The sequence below is a fragment of the Dromiciops gliroides genome, chromosome 3 (assembly GCF_019393635.1).
Source record: "Dromiciops gliroides isolate mDroGli1 chromosome 3, mDroGli1.pri, whole genome shotgun sequence".
Classification (NCBI taxonomy): Eukaryota; Metazoa; Chordata; class Mammalia; order Microbiotheria; family Microbiotheriidae; genus Dromiciops; species Dromiciops gliroides.
In genome coordinates this window covers 537,605,847-537,625,357 of record NC_057863.1, presented here as the reverse complement: position 1 = coordinate 537,625,357, position 19,511 = coordinate 537,605,847, and the positions used below count along the sequence as shown (strand labels likewise).

The following is a 19,511-nucleotide window of genomic DNA, read 5'->3' as shown; positions in this document are numbered from 1 at the left end:
TAGTCACTAAAGCTTTTTGGGTTTATTTTATTGTGAAAAAGAATATGACTGACTATATTTAGGTAGGCTTAAGTCCTAATTTTGAATATTTTAACTTTCAATTGAATATGAATGATTTTAAGTACCTTCCAAAGAGGCAGGATACTAGTAGCTCTGACATTATATTAGTGACTCCATAGCAGTGACAATCTGTTCATGAATAACTGGCACTTGGCGATCCATCTTTCCTAGCAAATATAGTTTAAGAAAATGTTAATCTGATTCTCAACCACATATTCAGGTGGATGAACATCATTAGTGCCATAGGCAATGGTCATGTCCCAGGCATCAATGACACCCACATTGAGATCCTGGAAGATGTCTTTCAAAACCAGAGACTGAATATAGCCATGAAAGTCACTAAGTCGCTCAGGATCATTATTAATTCCCCTAGTATTTTCACCTCTGAGGATCACTTTGGTGTCTGGGCTTCTCAGGAACAAGCGCTCAATGGCCTTATGAACATTAATGGCTCTTCGGATAAAGATGTCAATGGGGAAGAATCTAAAGTGTTGGCCCAGAGAAAAGACAATGGTGGTGTTTTTGTCCCCTGCTATTCTGTCAATGACACGGGCAAGGTATTCATTCCCTTTTGCTGAATATTTATGTGAGCTAACACAAGGGTAGCCATGTCTTTGCCACTGAATGTAGATGTTCCTTTCCAAGTCCACAACAAGCTGATGACGGAGGATCCCAAATCCATGGAGGTCAATAGACTTCAGTGCTGATGGAAAAAGTAAAGTCACACATTGAATAAAATAAGCAAATGCCCTACTGAATGGCAAATTGAACATGACACAACTATGTGTGGCCAATAGCAATTAGAGATCGTGTGAGAACAGAAGTACAATTTAATTGAACGATTTAAAGTCCTTTGCAAATACACAGTTTTGTATCTGATTAGTGTTTATATAACTCATTTTAGTACCTATTTACACAGTGCCTCATAACATTATCCAACTACTTTCTGTAGTAGAATCATTTCCCCAAGTAGATTGTAAGCTCACAAAGTACAAGAACTATGTCTTACACTTCCTTTAATCACATGCCTTGCCTATGATATAGCTTAGCCTCAATAAATTCCTATTGTCTTGAAATGAATGAAACTCCATTGAGGAAATAGCAAATCTGGCACTCAGAACTATGAATTGGAGCACAGTGTGTTGTGGTAAATAATCCTACCTCTTTAACTCTATATCCCTAAACAAAGCATTCTATATAGCATAGACAATGCCAGGATTCTGAGACCCCAAGGAAATACTCCAAAAACTCTTTGTTAGTTGCAGATAAACAGATGTCCAGTGCATTTCCACTGCAGGAACAACAGTGGCAAGTATTTGGCCCTATAGAGACAAAAAAAGGAGATACATTTCAATGCATTTCTCTGTTCTCCGATTCTGGATGCTCTGTCTCCCTCTTTCAGGCTAAAATCCAGCCAAATTTGATTTTTCTCTGTTCTTCACACATGATACTCCATCTCTGAATTCTATGGCTTTGCACTGGCCATTCTCCTTACCTAGAATACTCTCCTTTTTCATCTCCACCTTCAAGCACCACCTTCTACATGATGCTAGTGCCCTCTTTCCCAACATATATTGCAGTTACTTGTTTAGTATTTATTTTTATTTCTTCTGTTTATTTATATTATTTATGTTATTGTCTCCATTAGAATTTAAACTTCCAAGAAGGAGTATTTCATTGACTGTTTGTACCACTAGCAGCAGAGGGCCTGGCACACAATAGGTATTTCATTAAAGGCTTATTGATTGTTTGAAATAGGTGATATATCAAATCATTCTTATTTATTGAATCAAAGAAATCATGTTACACTTTCAGAGTCAAGTCAAAAAACATTTTCTTATCAAGGTCCATGTACCAGACAATGTGCTAAACACTAGAAATACATAGAGAAGCAAAAAAAAAAAAAATCAGTTGGTTGATAAACATTAAGCACTTACGTGCCAGTAGGAAAGCTAGGTGGTACAGTGGATAGAGTGCCAGGTCTAGAGTGGGGAGGACTCATCTTACTAAATTCAAATCTGGCCTCAGACAGCTGTGTGACAGGACATGTCACTTAACCCTGTTTGCCTCATTTTTCTCAATTGTAAAATGAGCTGAGTTGGAGAATGAAATGGCAAACTACTCCAGTATCTTTGCCAAGAAAACCCCAAATGGGGTCATGAAGAGTCAGAGATGACTCAACAACAACAATGTGTCAGTCACTGTACTGAGTGCTGGGAATACAGATAAAGTTTAAAAAATACAGTCCCTGGGGCAGCTAGGTGGTACAGTAGATAGAGCACCAGCTCTGGATTCAGGAGGACCTGAGTTCAAATCCGGCCTCAGACACTTGACACTTACTAGTTGTGTGACCCTGGATAAGTCACTTAACCCCAATTGACTCACCAAAAAAAAAAAAAATACAGTCCCTGCTTGCAAGAAGCTCACTGTTCAATGGGAGACATAATGTGCAAATAACTATATACAGACATAATTTGGATAGGATAAATTGGAGGTAATCTAAGAGAGAAAGCATGAATATTAAGGAGGGTTGGGAAAAGTTTCTTGTAGAAAGTGAGACTTAAAAGGAAACTAAGGAAAGCAGGAGGCACAGATAAGGAAGGAGAGAGTTCTAGGCATAAGGATCTGCCAATGAAAATGTCTGAGGTGAGAGATGGATTGGTATATGTGAGGAAAAGCAAGGGGTCCAATATCATTGTATCATAGAGTGTATAATGGGAAATAAGGCATAAGATGACTGTACATGTAAGAAGGGGCCAGGTTATAACGGGCTTTGAACACCAAACCAAGCATTTAATGTTTGATCTTATATGTTATAGGGAACCACTGTTATTCATTGAGTTGAAGGAAAGAGGGGGACATAATTTGACCTGAATATTAGAGAGATCATTTTGACAGCTTAGTGAATAATGGAGTGGAGTGGGGAGAGACTTGTGGCAGGGAATGGAAACCAGCAAGCTCTACAATCATCTAGGAATGAGATGATGAGGGCCTGTTCCATGGCAGTAGCAGTCAGCATATCAGAACAAAGTAGAGAAAATATACAAAAGATGTTCCAAAGGTAAAAATGACAGGACTTGGTAACAGATTGAATATGAGAGATGAGAGACAGGAAGAAGTCAAGAATAACATCCAGGTTGTGATGGATAACTAAAAGGATGGTAGTACCCTCAACATTAATAGGAAAGGCAGCAAGAGAAGATGGTTTGAGAGAAAGATGATGAGTTCAACTTTGGACATCCTGATTTTGTAATATCTATAGGACATCCAGTTTGACATGTCCAATTGGCAATTAGAGATCAGGAGAAAGGTTAAGGCTGGATAAAGACACCTAAAAATCATCTGCCTAGAGATAATAATTAAAGCCATGGTTGCTGATGAGATCACCAAATGAAATAGTAAAGAGGCTGAAGAGAAGAGGACTCAAGACAGAATTAGTTAGTGGTTGTGACCTGGATAAAGATGCAGCAAAGAAGACTGAGGGGTGGTCAGACAGAGAGGAGGACCAGAAGAAAACAGTATTGGGACAACCTAGAGAGGAATAAAAGAGGGTGACTGGCAGTGTTAAAGACTACAGAAAGGTGAAGAGGGATAAGGAACGAGAAAGGGACATTAAATTTGAAAATTAAGAGTTCATCAAGTAACTGGAGAAAGTAGTTTCAGTTAAATGATGAGAAATCAAACTTCAGAAAGTTAAGAGAACAAGAGGAACAGAAACCTTCTCAAGGAATTTAGTCACACAAAGAAGGAGAAATATAGGGTGATAGCTAGCAAAGATGGACAGATCAAGTGAAAGATTTTGGAAGATGGGGGAAACATGAACATATTTGTAGGCAGTCAGGAGGCACGCAATAGATAAAGAGGGACTGGAGATTAGTGAGAGTGGTAAAGAATAAGGGGACAATCTGTGAGAGAAGATGGAGTGGAATGGTATCACTTGTACATGTCTTGTCTTGCCTTGTCTTATCTTGGCAAGGAGAAAGACCACCTTGTCATGTGAGATAGGGATGAAGGATGAGGAAGTTGTAGAAAGCAGAGGGAGCTCTTGGTGAATGGACTCAAGTTTTTCAGTGAAAAATGAGGCAAGGTTCTTGTTTCTACAGTTTATTTTATTTGTTTGTTTGTTTGTAGGGCAATGAGGGTTAAGTGACTTGCCCAGGGTCACACAGCTAGTAAGTGTCAAGTGTCTGAGGCCAGATTTGAACTCAGTTCCTCCTGAATCCAGGACCTGTGCTTTATCCACTGCACCACCTAGTTGCCCCTGAGGCAAGGTTCTTAGATGAGAAGGTGGGTGGGGGAAACAAAGTCATGAAAGTTTTCAGGAGGGAAGAAAAGTTTTGGAAAAGCTGCTGTGGTGAGTACGATAGGGAATTTATTGGGGAGGTGTAAAAGAATACTTGCCATAATGACAGCCCAAGTGTCATTAATACCATAAATTTATAATGTGATCAGTCAGTACAGTTTTGTTACTTTTTTCCAGCTTTGTTCAGCAGCATGTGAGTAGAATTGAATGCAGCAAATTATTAATGCTACATTTTCTATGTGGAAAATGATCTCTAATCATGTGTATTCTCAGCCTTGCACAGTAAAAATTTTCATCAATGATTTGAATGAAGTCAAAATATATTTATCATATTAATATATAATATAAAAATAAATGGCAAATTTCTATATAATGACACAATAAATATTTGAACAAAGTTAAAAGACTAAAAAAGCAAAAAAAGATAAAGATATCTCATATTAAAAATAATAGATTTTGAACACGGATTAAGGAGAAGTAATTTAAGAATCATTAAATTACCTGAAATTCATGACCAACAAAAGAGCCTGAGTATCATATTTCAAGAAATTATAAAAGAAAACTGCTCAGACAATGAGAGAGTAAAGTGAAAATAGAATCTCCTAAAAGAAATCCCAAAATGGACATCATCAGGAATGTGATAGAAAGAATATATTATAGAACTTTGAAGTCAAAGAGAAAATACTGCAACTGGCCAAGAAGAAATATTTAAAATACAGAAAAGCCATCATCATGATCACACGAGATTTAGCAACTAAAAAATTAAGAGAGTCAAGAGGTTGGAATTCAATATTTGAAAAGGCAAAAAATAAAGGCTTACAACCAAGAATAATATCCAACAAAGCTGAGTATAGGAGAAAAAAAATGGGTCTTAAATGAAACAGAAAACTTATCAGTCCTGATTTTTAAAAAGACTAGAGTTAAGTAGAAACTCTGAAATACAAATAGAGATGGCAAAAGAAACATAAATTGGTAAATATGAGCAAACAATCGAAAGGAACTTAAAATATGGAAATGTTTACATTTTATAGGGGATATGCTACAAGTGCTCTTTAAAAACTGTGATATATCAGAGGAAAGGGGAAATTAAATAAGAGGAGGAAGTTGAGAGTGACTTTGCTGTTTTGATGATCCTAAAAGAAGAAAGAAAAAGGAGGAGAAAATTTATATTACTGTGAAAGAAAGGGGGAGTGAGGGGAATGAAGTATTGCTCATAACTGGGTGGGCAAGTAGAAGACAATACAAACAAGAAAGAAAGGAGGGGCAGAGCGAGCACACATGAATCTCACTTACATCTGAACTAGTCAGAAGGTAGAAAAATTCAGGTATAGAAATACATTTAATTCAACCAGAAAACAGGAGAAGATGACAGATTCAGGGATAGATTAATGATCACCAAAACAAAACAAAACCCTCTAACCTCAGAAAGCACATAATAAAGAGAGGTTTAAAAAGAAATAAAGAAAAGGTAATAATTTTTGAGTGAGATCTGGGCAAGACATTAAATAGAATTTTAGAGAAAGTTAAATATAATTGACCTCATATAATGGCAGTTACAGAATTTTAATAGAAAAGAATATACCTATTTCTCAGGTGCAAATGGCATCTTTACAAAAACTAACCAGGTATTAGGACATAAAACCTCACAAATACAGTAAAGAAAAATATTAAACACATCTTTTACTGACCACAATGCAATAAAAAATTATATTCAAAATAGGGCCATTAAAGAAAGAATTAAAAACTAACTGGAGACAAAGTAACTTAATATGAAAGAATTAGTGGGTCAACAAACAAATTATAGAAAGGATAGATAACTACATTAAGAAAAATTGCAACAATGATAAAAAAAAAACATTTTGAGGATACAGCCCAGGTAATTTGTATCAAAGGGAAAATTTGTGTCTTTATACACTTTCACCAATAAAGAACAGATCAATTAATTGGGCATAAAACTAAAACCAAAAACAAACTGGAAAATGAATTTTTTTTCATTAACACCAAAATAGAAATACTGATGATCAAAGATTAATTTTTTAAAAAGCTCTTTTAGGGGCAGCTAGATGGCGCAGTGGATAGAGCACCCACCCTGGAGTCAGGAGTACCTGAGTTCAAATCCGGCCCCAGAAACTTAACACTCACTAGCTGTGTGACCCTGGGCAAGTCACTTAACCCCAATTGCCTCACTAAAAAAAAGCTCCTTTAAAGTAGCTTCAAAATGCATAAAATATCTGGAAGTTGATTTACCAAGACACACTCAAGACATATAGACACAATTGTTTAACAATCCACAGAAATGAAGAGGGAAAAAATGGGGGAATACTCAATTACCGCAATGTGAAAAAACACACAAAAAAAGGGGAAAAATGAAGAGCCATTCATCATCCTGGAATAATAATAATAGTTTTAGAGCTATACAGGATCTTAGAGGCAAAGCATTCAAGCCCCTTCATCTTTAAGAAGAGGAAACCTCACAGGTTAATTGATTCATCCAAGATTATATTATATAATCATAATATGAAGCTCTGTCTCATCCAATATTCTTCCCATTACACCATGATGCCTACACAATTGTTTACAAAACCAGTTAGTTGTCCAAAGTTAACAATGGTCCCTAGCAGCTCATCTACAGGACATTATATAAATTTTAAAACTTGAATGCATTTATTTTATTAATATTAAAATAAATCCCATGTGAATCATTAAGTAAAGCAGTATTATTTTCAATCAATGCTTTCAATCAGAGGTATGATAATACCATCACTTAGTGATCTTATTTCCCATATTTTCATTTATCCTCTCTATGGGAGCAGCTAAACGGTATGGTGTTTAAGAGCCCTGAGCCCAGAGCCAGGAAGACCTGAGTTCAAATCGGACCTCAGACACTGGACAAGTCACTTAACCACTGTCTGCCTCAGTTTCTTCATCTGTAAAATAGGAGTGCTTACAGCACCTACCCCCTCAAGTTGTTGTGAGGATCAAAGGAGATAACATAAAATACTCACCACAGTGCCTGGCACATAGTGAGTGCAATATAAATGTTAGCTTTTATTATTTGTAATGATTGGAATGACGCCACCTGCTAGAGACTTACTGTAGGAAAGCTCCACCATGAGGAGAAGGCCTCTGAGGGCAAGGCCATGCGGCTTTTTTTTGGCGTTAGGAAGTGACGTTTGCTCGTGGGTACTGTCTATCAAGGCTACCAGCCAATCAACTTGAGGAGCCTCCCATTTTTGGGAGGAGCACATGAAGTAGGAAGCAGACGCTGGTGGAGGAGTTCTCTCTTTTTTGGTTCCTGACCTGGCCGTGGTAGAGGCGAGACTCCAGAGCACTTCATGGCGGAGTTGAGGAAAGATAGGATTGCCAGGTTGTAGGAATTCTGTTCTCAATCTTTCTCTTTATTTTACTATCTTTCAATAAACCCTTAAAAACCTAAACTTGTTTATCAATGATTTTAGTCAGTTTCCCCCCAAAACTGAGGGGGCAGATTAGAACCTACATTTAGAAATTTAAATTACACATATTATTATTATGCAGATGACTATCAGATCTGCTTGTCCAGCTCTAACCTTTCTTCCAACCTCCAGTCTCACATTTTCAACTGCCTATTAAATATCTCAAACTGGATTTCCCATCACCTCAACATGTCCAAAACACTATTTGTTATATTTTCCCCAAACTCTCCCCCCTCTCTAAATTTCCCTATTAAGGGGAAGGGTATTACCATCCTCCCAGGCACACAGGCTCCCAACCTAGGCATTATCCTTAACGCCTCACTGTCTCTCATCCCCCATTTTTAATCTGTTGTTTTATAAGGTCTCTTGCATACACACCCTTCTCTCTTCTGACACTGCCACCATTGTGGTGCAGGCCCTCATCTCCTCATTTCTGCACTGTTGCCTGATCTTCCTGCCACAAGTCTCTCCCCACTCTAATTCATCTGCCATTTAACTGTCAAATGGATTCTCCCCAAAGTGCAGTTCTGACCATATCACTCCCCAATCAATGAACTCCAGTGAGTCCTTATTGCCTCCAGAATCAAATAAAAGTCCCTCTGTTTAGCCTTTAAAACTTTTTGCAACTTGGCCCCTTCCTACCTTTCCAGGCTTCTTACACCTGACTTCCCTCCACGTACTCTGTGATCCAGAGATGCTGGTCCCCTTGTTGTTCCTCACATCTGCCACCCCATCTCCAAATATGGGCATTTGCATTGACTATCCCCCATGGCTGGAACACTCTTCATCCTCATCTCTACCTCTTGGCTTCCATAGTTTCCTTCAAGTCTCACTTAAAGTCCCATCATCTTCAAGAAGCCTTTCCCTGTCCTCCTTAATCTTAATGTCTTCCCTCCAATACTACTCCAAACATCATGCAGACATCTTGTTTGTACATAGCTGCTTGCATGTGGTCTTCCCCATTAGTCTATGAGCTTCTTGAGAGCAGAGAATTGCTTTTGCCTTTCTTTGTATCCTCATCACTTACCATAGTACCTGAATATAGCAGGTGTTTAATAGATGCTCATTGACTGACTAATTGACTGACATCCTAGAAAAACAATACTGAAAAGTTTGTTATTAAAAGAAATGGGGGGCAGCTAGGTGGTGCAGTGGATAGAGCATTGGCCCTGGATTCAGGAGGTCCTGAGTTCAAATCCGGCCTCAGACACTTGACACTTACTAGCTGTATGACCCTGGGCAAGTCACTTAACCCCAATTGCCCCACCAAAAAGAAAGAAAAGAAAAGAAATGACAATAGAGAACAGGTATCCATGCCCTATTTCAAGTTCTATCCCCAAACTTAAGATGCAGTTTCTGAAAAAGTCTCTAAGATTAGCTCAATGATTAAACTCACTCTTTATATTTTTTGTAAAGTACATCATCCACTGACGGGTCGTGGAGTCTCCTATTATATAAATGAGCTTCCCCTTCAGACAGTCTTTTATTTGGATCTCAGTCTGGAACTGGGACAAATTGCAGGAGTCCAGATTCCACGTGTTGTTCCAGACATATGCATCAGGGATTGAGGACCTCATCCCAGGCTTGCATCTCTCTGTCACTGGTGTCTTTTGATCTGTCAATGAAATACAATATGATTTTAAACAACATCAAACAATCCATGGGTATTTATTGAGAGCCCATTGGGAAATAGAATGACAGTGGATTTGGAGGACAACCTGGATTTAAAACTCAGATGTTATTACATGCAAATTACCACTTTTCTAGGCGTCAGTTTCCTTCTCTAAAATGAGAAGATTGAACCAGATGACCCCTGAAGTCCCTTCCACCTATAAAATTATGATCCTCTTGTTTGTTAAATTGTTCATTGGCCTGGGAGTAGAGAGACCTATAGTTTAGTACTCTCTGCATAACTCTCACTGCTTATTCTTACTCAGAACTCTTTGATCTTCAATTTCCTCTTCTGTGAAATGAGAATTATTGAAAAAGATTCTTTCTAAGTTCTCTTCTAACTATGATTCTATTTAATCTTTGTATCTTCTCCAGGGGCCAGCATAGGACTCTGTACCCAATAGATACTTGATAAATGTTAGATAAATTGAATTGAAGGCATCCTTGCTTGATGCAAACAAATGAAACAGACTGGAGACTTCTTCAGGACTCGCTATGCCTCCCTAAAAAAGATAGATATTTCCTAGGAAAGTTGCCATTAAATATGGTTCTAGTAAGTGAATAAAATTATTCTGTCTTCTAGGAATAAGAATGTTACCTACCAAAAGAAAAAAAAAGTACCCCAGATGTCAAATGTTTCTTTCTTTACCTTATGAGTCAAAGTAATTACAACATCATTTGCTTCTGCAGCATTCTCTGAATTTTTCTCCTCTGCCTTAGCTTATCATACTACCAAAAACACCATCATTGATCATTAATTCTTTTGTTATCTTATTCCCAACATTAATTGTTCCAAACCTTTTTCTCTTTCTTCAAGTCCCTAAATAACACCTATAACCACACATACAGAGAGAGAGAGAGAGAGAGCAACTGACCTACCTTCATACTTCACTGAGAACACTGAGGTGAAATAAAGGATCTCCTTAAATTTCTGAAATTAAAAGTTTCAATATCTTTATCCATTCTCTCCTCTTTCCCTCCTGTCTTAGAGGATCAGGTATCTCCACTCCTTGCCAAAGCTAATTTCTCTAACTAATTCTTTGATTCCATGTACTACCACCTCCTGTAAAACATGGAAAGGCTAAATATGTTTTTATGGAAACAAGAAATGGGAGTAAACATCCATGTGAAAGTAAGGATGCACTCTGCCACTAAGTAATCATGAATCTTTAGTCAAGTCACTTAACTCTTACGCATCTTCATTCTCTCTCTCCAATGACTCCTTCTCATCTACCTACAAACATGTTCAGGTCTATCCAATACTTTTTAGTTTTTTTACTTCCTTTAGTCCTACAACTTTATTCATAGAATCATACAACATCACAGTTGGAAACCCCAGCAGAAGCCATTTAGTCTAACACATACTCAAATATTCAAATGTATCTTTTATCCCATCAATTTGAATGTTTCTTCTAACAACACAAATCAATCACATCCATGTCAGCCTATCTGGTGCAATTCTTGTACATGCCTTCCCCCAACTTGCCAGCATGCTAGACACCTTCTTTGCTTTCTCCTGACATCATGAGAATGCCAGTTGAATACTCATGCTGTCTATCTCTCATTGCTCATCCTTGCCATATGACTGGCCTATCTTTTCTCCTTATTATAAGTGTTCCTAATGATCTCTTCTATGCCTGTTCTTTTAAAACCCACCATCCATCTTACCATTTCCTTCTATGTGGTACTTACTTAAAAACTGTGGACTTCCATGTTTCACAGTCATACACCACAACCCATAGAATACTGGCATAGAAAAGATGGGCTTTTCTTCGTGGGAGAAGTTTGGGGTCATTTAACAGGGCTTTGTATTTTCCTAAAGATAATCTAGCCCTTTCTCTTCCTACTGTTTAATTATGAACCCAACTGATTATCCATTTGTACTGTTTGTTCTGCAGATACATACTGATGGATAAACTTTATAGGAATACAGTTGTGTGCTATAATCTGAACAACAAACATTGGTATGCTTTGCCTGATGTTTATGATCAGATGGTCACTGAATACTTCTATTTTTGTTGTTACAGTTTTCAAATATTCAAAAATGATTCAATATATATATGAGAGACTACTTTATGTAAGAAAGCCTTTAATTAAAAGTTAGTGAATCAACTTTTCTTCATAATTGACCATCAGTAAGAACAATGAAACCTTGTATTCTTTACATCTTTTAGTCGATTATAAAATGGTAAGGAGAAGAAAATGGCAAACCATTCCAGTATCTTTGTCAAGAAAAGCCAAAAAGGGGTCCCAAATAGTCACAAATAGAAAATGACCAACAAACAACAAAAAAGATGATAAAGATGTGATCATTGTAGAATATACTTTGCAAAACCCTACCTATTTTCTATTAATACCCTCTGATATTCTCAAGTATAGATGAGTCATGAAGATTTTTATAGACAGGAATGTATATAGGTCAAAAGTTATTGATTATTTCTGTCACCTTTTTCAATATTAATAAGGTACAAAGTTTTTTCAGTACTTTTAGTATCTTCTACTCCTTCAGATGCCTTAGAAATCTATCTTTTCATGGCCTCATAATTGTTTTATCTCCAGTATGGATGTATTTTCTATACATTTGGTTCAGTCCTGTCTTTAGTTAGTCTCTTTGATGTCATTTCTACCTTTGCTATAACCGCATTCAGGACTGATGTTAGGAATCATTTGCCCTTTTTAGGGAAAACAGCTTGTTATTTAAAAAAAAAAAACAACAGCAGGAGGTGAGGCCAAGATGGTGGAATGAAACCAGAAAGCTTCCTGAGCTCTCTCAAATTTCTCTCAGAAACAACATTAAATTAAGCCTCTCAACAGATCCTGGAGCTGTAAAACCTGCAAAAAAAAATGGAGTGAAATAATCTTTTGACTTAAGATAACCTAGAAGATCTTCAGGAAAGATATATTTCATCTGGGTAAAAAGTAGAGTACAACTCAACAGAGAGGGTGTCTGGGCAAGACAGCAAAAGACTTAGTTATATCACAGGTCAGCAGTTGAGGACCCTTGGTCCTAGCTCAGCAAGCTAGTGGCACAGCAAGCCAGTTGTGAGACCGCCAGCCCCAACACAGAAGGCAACCTGCCAAATGGGATATCTGCTACACGACAGGCCCAACTAAGCTGGGCCACTCCAGGACAGTGAGCAAGCTGCAAGCTGCTGACATCTCAGAGCAGAAAGCCAGTGACTGGGCTCCTGATGCCCAGCAAAAGAGGCTTGGAACAGTGTATGTTGTACCCCAGGAGCAGAACTCAACCTTAAAAGGCACAAAAGAGGTTAAAATATGAATAAGAAACAGAAAAGAACTCTTACCATTTACAATTACTATGATTACAAGGGAGTATCAAAACATACAGTCAAAGGAGGACAATAATGATAAAATGTATACCTGTGAAGCCTTTAAGGAGAAGGAGAATTGGTCTCAAGACCAAAAAGCCCTCTTGGAAGGGCCCAAAAAGGATTTTATAAACCAAATAAGAGAGGCAGAAGAAAAATGGGGAGGGGGGAGGGAATGAGAGTTATGCAAGAGAAATTCAATAGCTTGGAAAAATAAAATAATGTCTTAAAAATATGATTGGAGAAATGGAAAATGAGGTGAAAAAGTTAATGGGGGAAAATAATTCCTTAAGAATCAGAATTTGGAAGACGGAAGCTAATGACTCAATGAGACAACAGGAAGAAGTAAAGCAGAATCAGAAGAATATAAAAGTAGAAGAAAATGTAAAATACCTCTTCAGATATAACAGACGTAGAAAAAAGATCCAGAAGGGACAACCTAAGAATAATTGGACTACTTGAGGACCATGATCAGACAAAAGAGCCTAGGGGCAGCTAGGCACTCGACCTGGATTCAGGAGGAACTGAGTTCAAATCTGGCCTCAGACACTTGGCACTTACTAGCTGTGTGACCCTGGGCAAGTCACTTAACCCTCATTGCCCAGACAAAAGAAAAAAAAAGAGCCTAGACAGCACATTTCATGCCATTATCAAGGAGAACTGCTCCAGTGTCTTACAACCAGAGGAAAAAGTAGTCATTAAAAAAATCCACCAATCAGCTCCTAAAAGAGATCCTAAAAGGAAAACCCCAAGGAATACCATAGCTAAACTCCAGAATTATCAAGTAAAAAAGAAAATACTGCAAGCAGCTAGAAAGAAACAATTTAAATATCAAGAAACAACAATCAGAATAATACAGGACCCAGAAGCTAAAACATTAAAGGATCAGAGGGCTTAGAACATGATATTCTGGAAGGCAAAGGAACTGGGATTACAAACAAGAATGTACTACCCTGCAAAATTAATCATAATCTTTCAGGAGGAATGATGGACATTCAATGAAATAGTGGACTTTAAAACTTTCCTAATGAAAATGCCAGAACTGAACAGAAAATTCAGTCTACAAATACAAGACTCAAGAGACACGTGAAAAGTTAAAAAGGGAGAAAAAAATGTTATTTAATAAGGTTAAAATGTTTGCATCCCTACACAGGAAGAAGATACTTGTAACTCTTGAAAACTATATCTTTATTAAGGCAGATAGGAGGAGTACACACAGACAGAAGGTGTGGATATGAGTTGATTCTTATGTAATGATATTAAAAAAACTTAAGGGGTAACAAAAAGGATTATGCATGGAGAAGAGGAAAGAGAAGGCAGAGTGGAGTAAAACTCATCACATGAAGAGGCACAAAAGATCTATTACAATCAAGGAAAAGAAGGGAGGGGTGGGCATTGTTTTGACCTTATTCTCATTTGACTTGGCCCAAAGAAGGAATAACATACATACTCAATTAGGTATAGAATTTTATCCTACCCTATAGGGAAGTAAAAGAGGAAAATGTAAAGAAAAGTTGGGGTGCTGATAGAAGGGAGTGCAAAACTAGGAATTGAAAAAGGAAAGGATGAAAGGGAGGTGGGGCTGATAAAAAGGGAGGGTAGACTGAGATGGCCAGAAATTTTAAAAAAAGTAAAGAGAAAATTATAGACAAGTGGAAAAATAGAATGCAGGGAAATACACAGTTAGTAATCATAACTGTGAATATAAATTGGATGAACTCTCCTATAAAATGGAAGAAGAAAGCAGAGTGGATTAAAAACCAGAATCCTGCAATATGTTGTTTACAAGAAAGATGTTTTAAGCAGAGAGATATATACAGAGTAAAAGTAAAAGGCTAGAGTAAAATATATTATGCTTCAGCTGAAGTAAAAAAGGCATGGGTACCTCAGACAAAACACAAACAAAAATTGACCTAATTAAATGAGAAAAGAAAGGAACTAAATCTTGCTAAAAGGTATCATAGACAATGAAATAATATCAATACTAAACATGTATGTACCAAGTAGTACAGAATCCAAATTCTTAGAGAAGTTAAATGAGTTAAAGGAAGAAATAAAGAACAAAACTATATTAGTGGGGAACCTCAAACTCCCCATCTCAGAACTAGGTAAATCTAACCACAAAATTAATAAGAAAGAAGTTAAGCAAGTAAATAGAATTTTAGAAAAATTAAATGTGATAGGACTCTGGAGAAAATTGAATGGGGATAGAAAAGAATATACCCAGGACAGCTAGGTAGCACAGTGAATAAAGCACTGGCCCTGGATTCAGGAGGACCTTAGTTCAAATTTGGCCTCAGACACTTGACACTTACTAGCTGCATGACCCTGGGCAAGTCACTTAATCCTCATTGTCCCACCACAAAAAAAAGAAAGAATATACCTTTTTCTCAACAGTACATGGCACCTACACAAAAATAGTAAATGCATTCTTTTCAGGTCATAATGCAATAAAACTTATGTGTAATAAAGGGCCATGGGAAAAAACCATAAATTAATTGGCAACTAAATAATCTCATCCTAAATAATGAGTGTGTCAACCAACAAATCATAGAAACAATCAATAACTTCATCCAAGAGAATGACAATAATGAGACAACATACCAAAACTTATGGGATGCAGCCAAAGCAGTTCTTAGGGGACATTTATATCTCTAAGTGCCAACATGAATAAAATAGAAAAAAATAAAATGAATTTTAAAAAGCTAGAAAAAGAACAAATTAAAAATCCCCAATTAAACACCCAATTAGAAACTCTAAAAATTAAAGGAGAGATTAATAACATTGAAAGTAAGAAAACTATAGTATTAATAAATAAAACTAAACTGGTTTTATTAAAAAAAAACAATAAAACAGATCAACTTTAGGTTAATTTTATTTTAAAAAAGAAAGAAGAAAATCAAATTACCAGCATCAAAAATGAAAAGGGTGAACTCACCACCATCAAAGAGGAAATTAAAGAAATACTTAGAACCTATTTTCCCAATTATATGTCCATAAATTTTACAATCTAAATGAAATGGATTAATATCTACAAAAGTATAAACTTCTCAGATTAACAGAAGAGGAAATAAAATCCTTAAATAAGCCCATTTTAGAAAAAGAAATTGAACAAGCCATCAATGAACTCCCTAAGAAAAAATCTTCAGGGCCAAATGGGTTTACAAGTGAATTCTACCAAACATTTAAAGAACAATTAATTCTAATACTATACAAACAATTTGGAAAAATAGGTAAAGAAGGAATCTTACCAAATTATTTTTATGAGACAAATATGATACTTATACCTTAACCAGGAAGAACAAAAATAAAGAAAGAAAAATAAAGAAAATTATAGACCAATCTCCTTAATGAATATTGATGTGAAAATTCTAAATAGAATATTACCAAGGAAATTTACAACAATTTATCACCAGGATAATCCACTGTGACCAGGTGGGATTTATAACAGGAATACAGGGCTGGTTCACCATTAGGAAAAATATCAACATAGTTGACCACAATAACAAAACTAACAAAAATCATTATTATCTCAATAGATGCAGAGAAAGCTTTTGACAAAATACAGCACCCATTCCTATTAAAAGCACTAGCGAGCATAGGAATAAATGGAGCTTTAAGATGATAACATCTATCTTAAACCATCAGCAAGTATTATATGCCATGGGGATAAGTCAGAGGCACTCCCAATAAAATCAGGGGTGAAACTAATATATTAGATTTTTTGTCAATACCCAAAGGCCCCAACCAGAGGAGATTAATCTAGACTGATTGAATTAAGTGAGACTGACTGAGAGTGATTGACTTTGCTGATTAACCTACTTAAGGTAAATTAAATCAAAACCACACCTGGCTGGTCCTCAATAGGGTTATTCTCAAAAGCTAAGGACTTTGAACTCAACAAGGAGATCACCTTCAAATCCAATGAATCAATCTAACCAATCAGCTTGAAAGACAGCCTCTTCCAGGAGAGGGAAACAGGAAGGAGGAGGAAGGGTTGCTGGCTCTCTGGCTCTGTCTTTTTTGGGGGGCTGGAACCTCATGGTGGCAGAAAGGAAGGAGAAGAAGGAGGCCAGGCTGAACTCATATCTCCTCTAGGGTAGATAGGCTTCTTCTTAACTTTCTGAACTCCACAGGATCTCTTTACTATTGTAAAGGCCTAAAATTCTAGCTGTGATGTCTAAAATCTAATGAGTGTTCGCCTTAAATTAGAAGCTTTGTCAAGAGTTTAGACTTTTAAGTATTTATTAAAGTGCATCAGAAGTTGGTGAGGAGAGAAAGAGGTAAAAGTCAAACTTCATCTAACATCTAAGAGACCCCAGCATCTGCCCCACCAAACAGAAGTCAGGAACCGAAAGGCCTCATTTCAGAGGCTTCTCCCAGAACGTCTTATGAAACTGGAAACAAGGCTGTCTACACACACAGCTCCAAGATAACTGACTGGAAGCTCTGATTGACAGGACCCACGAGCAAACATCACTTCCTGACACCGAACTGACCTCCGAAACCCCAGAAAAGGTCACTTCCGGATGTGAAAGTCACATGGTTTCTGTTCAGGCCAGAGGGCAATATATCCCTCACAGCAGGGGATGTCATTACAATTCTCATATTATGCTTTAATAAATGTTTAATGCCCAAAGACTGGGGCTAAAAACTTGTAATCTAAGGCGACCACACATTTAGTTTTACTCGTCACACAAGGATGTCCATTATTACCACTATTATTCAGTATTGTACTAGAAATGTTAGCCTTAGCAAATAAGAGAAGAAAAAGAAATTGAAGGAATTAGAATAGGCAAGGAAGAAACAAAATTATCAGTCTTTGCAGATGATATGATTGTAGACTTAGAAAGTCCTAAAGAAAGTGGATAGAGCACTGGCCCTGGATTCAGGAGGACCTGAGTTCAAATCTGGGCTCAGACACTTGACACTTACTGGCTGTGTGACCTTGGGCAAGTCACTTAACCCTCATTGCCCCATAAAAAAACAAACAAAAATAAATAAAATAAAATAACTATAGACATTATAAAATACTTAGGAGTCTACCTGCCATGGCAAACCCAGGAACTATGAACGCAATTACAAAACACTTTTCATACAAATCAAATCAGATTTAAACAAATGGGAAAAATATAAATTGCTCATGGGTAGACCATACTAATCAAGTCATTCCCCAATTGAGAAATGGTCAAAGGATATGAACAGGGAGTTTTCAGATAAAGAAATCAAAGCTACCTATTGCCATATGAAAAAATGTTCTAAATCTCTATTGATTAGAGAAATGCAAATTAAAACAACTCTGAGGTACCACCTCACACCCATCAGATTGGCTAATATGACAAAAAAGGAAAATAATAAATGTTGGAGAAGCTGTGGAAAAATTGGAACATTAGTGCATTATTTGTGGAGTTGTGAACTGATCCAACCATTCTGGAGAGCAATTTGGAACTATGCCCAAAGGACTATGGGACTGTGCATACCCTTTGACCCAGTAATACCGCTACTAGGTCTGTATCCTAAAGAGATCATTAAAAAAGGGAAAAGGACCCACATGTACAAAAATATTTATAGCAGTTCTCTTTGTGATAGCAAAGAATTGGAAATCAATGGGATGCCCATCAATTGGGGAATGGCTGAACAAGTTGTGACATATGAATGTAATGGAATATTATTGAGCTATAAGAAACAATGAGCAGGCAGATTTCAGAAAAACCTAGGAAGACTTAAGTGGACTGATGTTGAGTGAAGTGAGCAAAACCAGAACATTGTACACAGTAACAGCAACATTGTGCGATGATCAACTGTGAGAGACTTAGCTCTTCTCAGCAGTGCAATGATCCAAGACAATTGCAAAGAACTCACAATGAAAAGTGTTCTCCACATCTAGAAAAAAGAACTGTGGATTATGAATGCAGATTGAACCATACTTTCTCTGGTTTTGTTTTTTGAGGTTTTTCCCTTTTGTTCTGATTCTTCTTTCACAACATGACTAATGCAGAAATATGTTTAATGTAGCTGCACATGTATAACCTATATCAGATTGCTTTCTGTCTTGGGGAGGGGGGAAGGAAAGGAGGGAGGGAGAAAAATTTGGAACTAAAAATCTTATGAAAACAAATGTATCTTTACATGTAACTGGGAAATAATAAAATATTTTTGTGATTAAAAAAATAAAACCTGAAAAAAAAGTCCATATGTCATGTCCTTGGGTCAGCTAGTGCTGCCTTGCTGTCAGTAGCATGTGAGTTGGGGGAGGGGTACTGATGTCAGTGCATGGGGTTTGTTTGTTTGTTTGTTTGTTTTTACTTTCTTTTGGATTATGGATGTCCTGAACTATGGGGGCAGATGAAGTTGCTTTATTTTTAGCACATAATTTCTGTTTTGGAGAGGTCTGAGGGGTCATGGGTACCAGAAAACATATCTAGTCTTTCATCTTGTTAGTCCATGATTCAGGGTCTTTTTTATACCTTTATAATAATTCTGGTATTTTGTCCTGAAAAAGTGGCAGTCTGAATGTATGAAGGCAGTTGAATATAATCAAATTCATTTTTGTGGTTACATTGTTACATGATTCTTGTCATGTTCATCATCTACCAACTCTTTTTTTTTTTACAAATTATTCATTATGTAAACACATGAGACTTCTGTATTTACAGATCTCTGGATTCTAGTGTTCCTTCTTGATCCATGCTT

The 19,511-nt window shown here is 36.8% G+C and overlaps 1 protein-coding gene across 1 annotated transcript in view; it reads right to left on the bottom strand.

The window, feature by feature from the left end:
* Window positions 1-227: 227 nt before the first annotated feature.
* Window positions 228-19,511, bottom strand: part of LOC122747906 (NXPE family member 4-like) — a 35,658-nt gene continuing 16,374 nt past the window's right edge. Inside the window, exons 4-5 of the mRNA XM_043993688.1 lie at window positions 9,215-9,433; window positions 228-763 (exon numbers count right to left, since the gene is read on the bottom strand). Of these exons, the coding sequence (XP_043849623.1) occupies window positions 228-763; window positions 9,215-9,433 (755 nt within the window). The remainder of the gene's footprint in view (window positions 764-9,214; window positions 9,434-19,511) is intronic.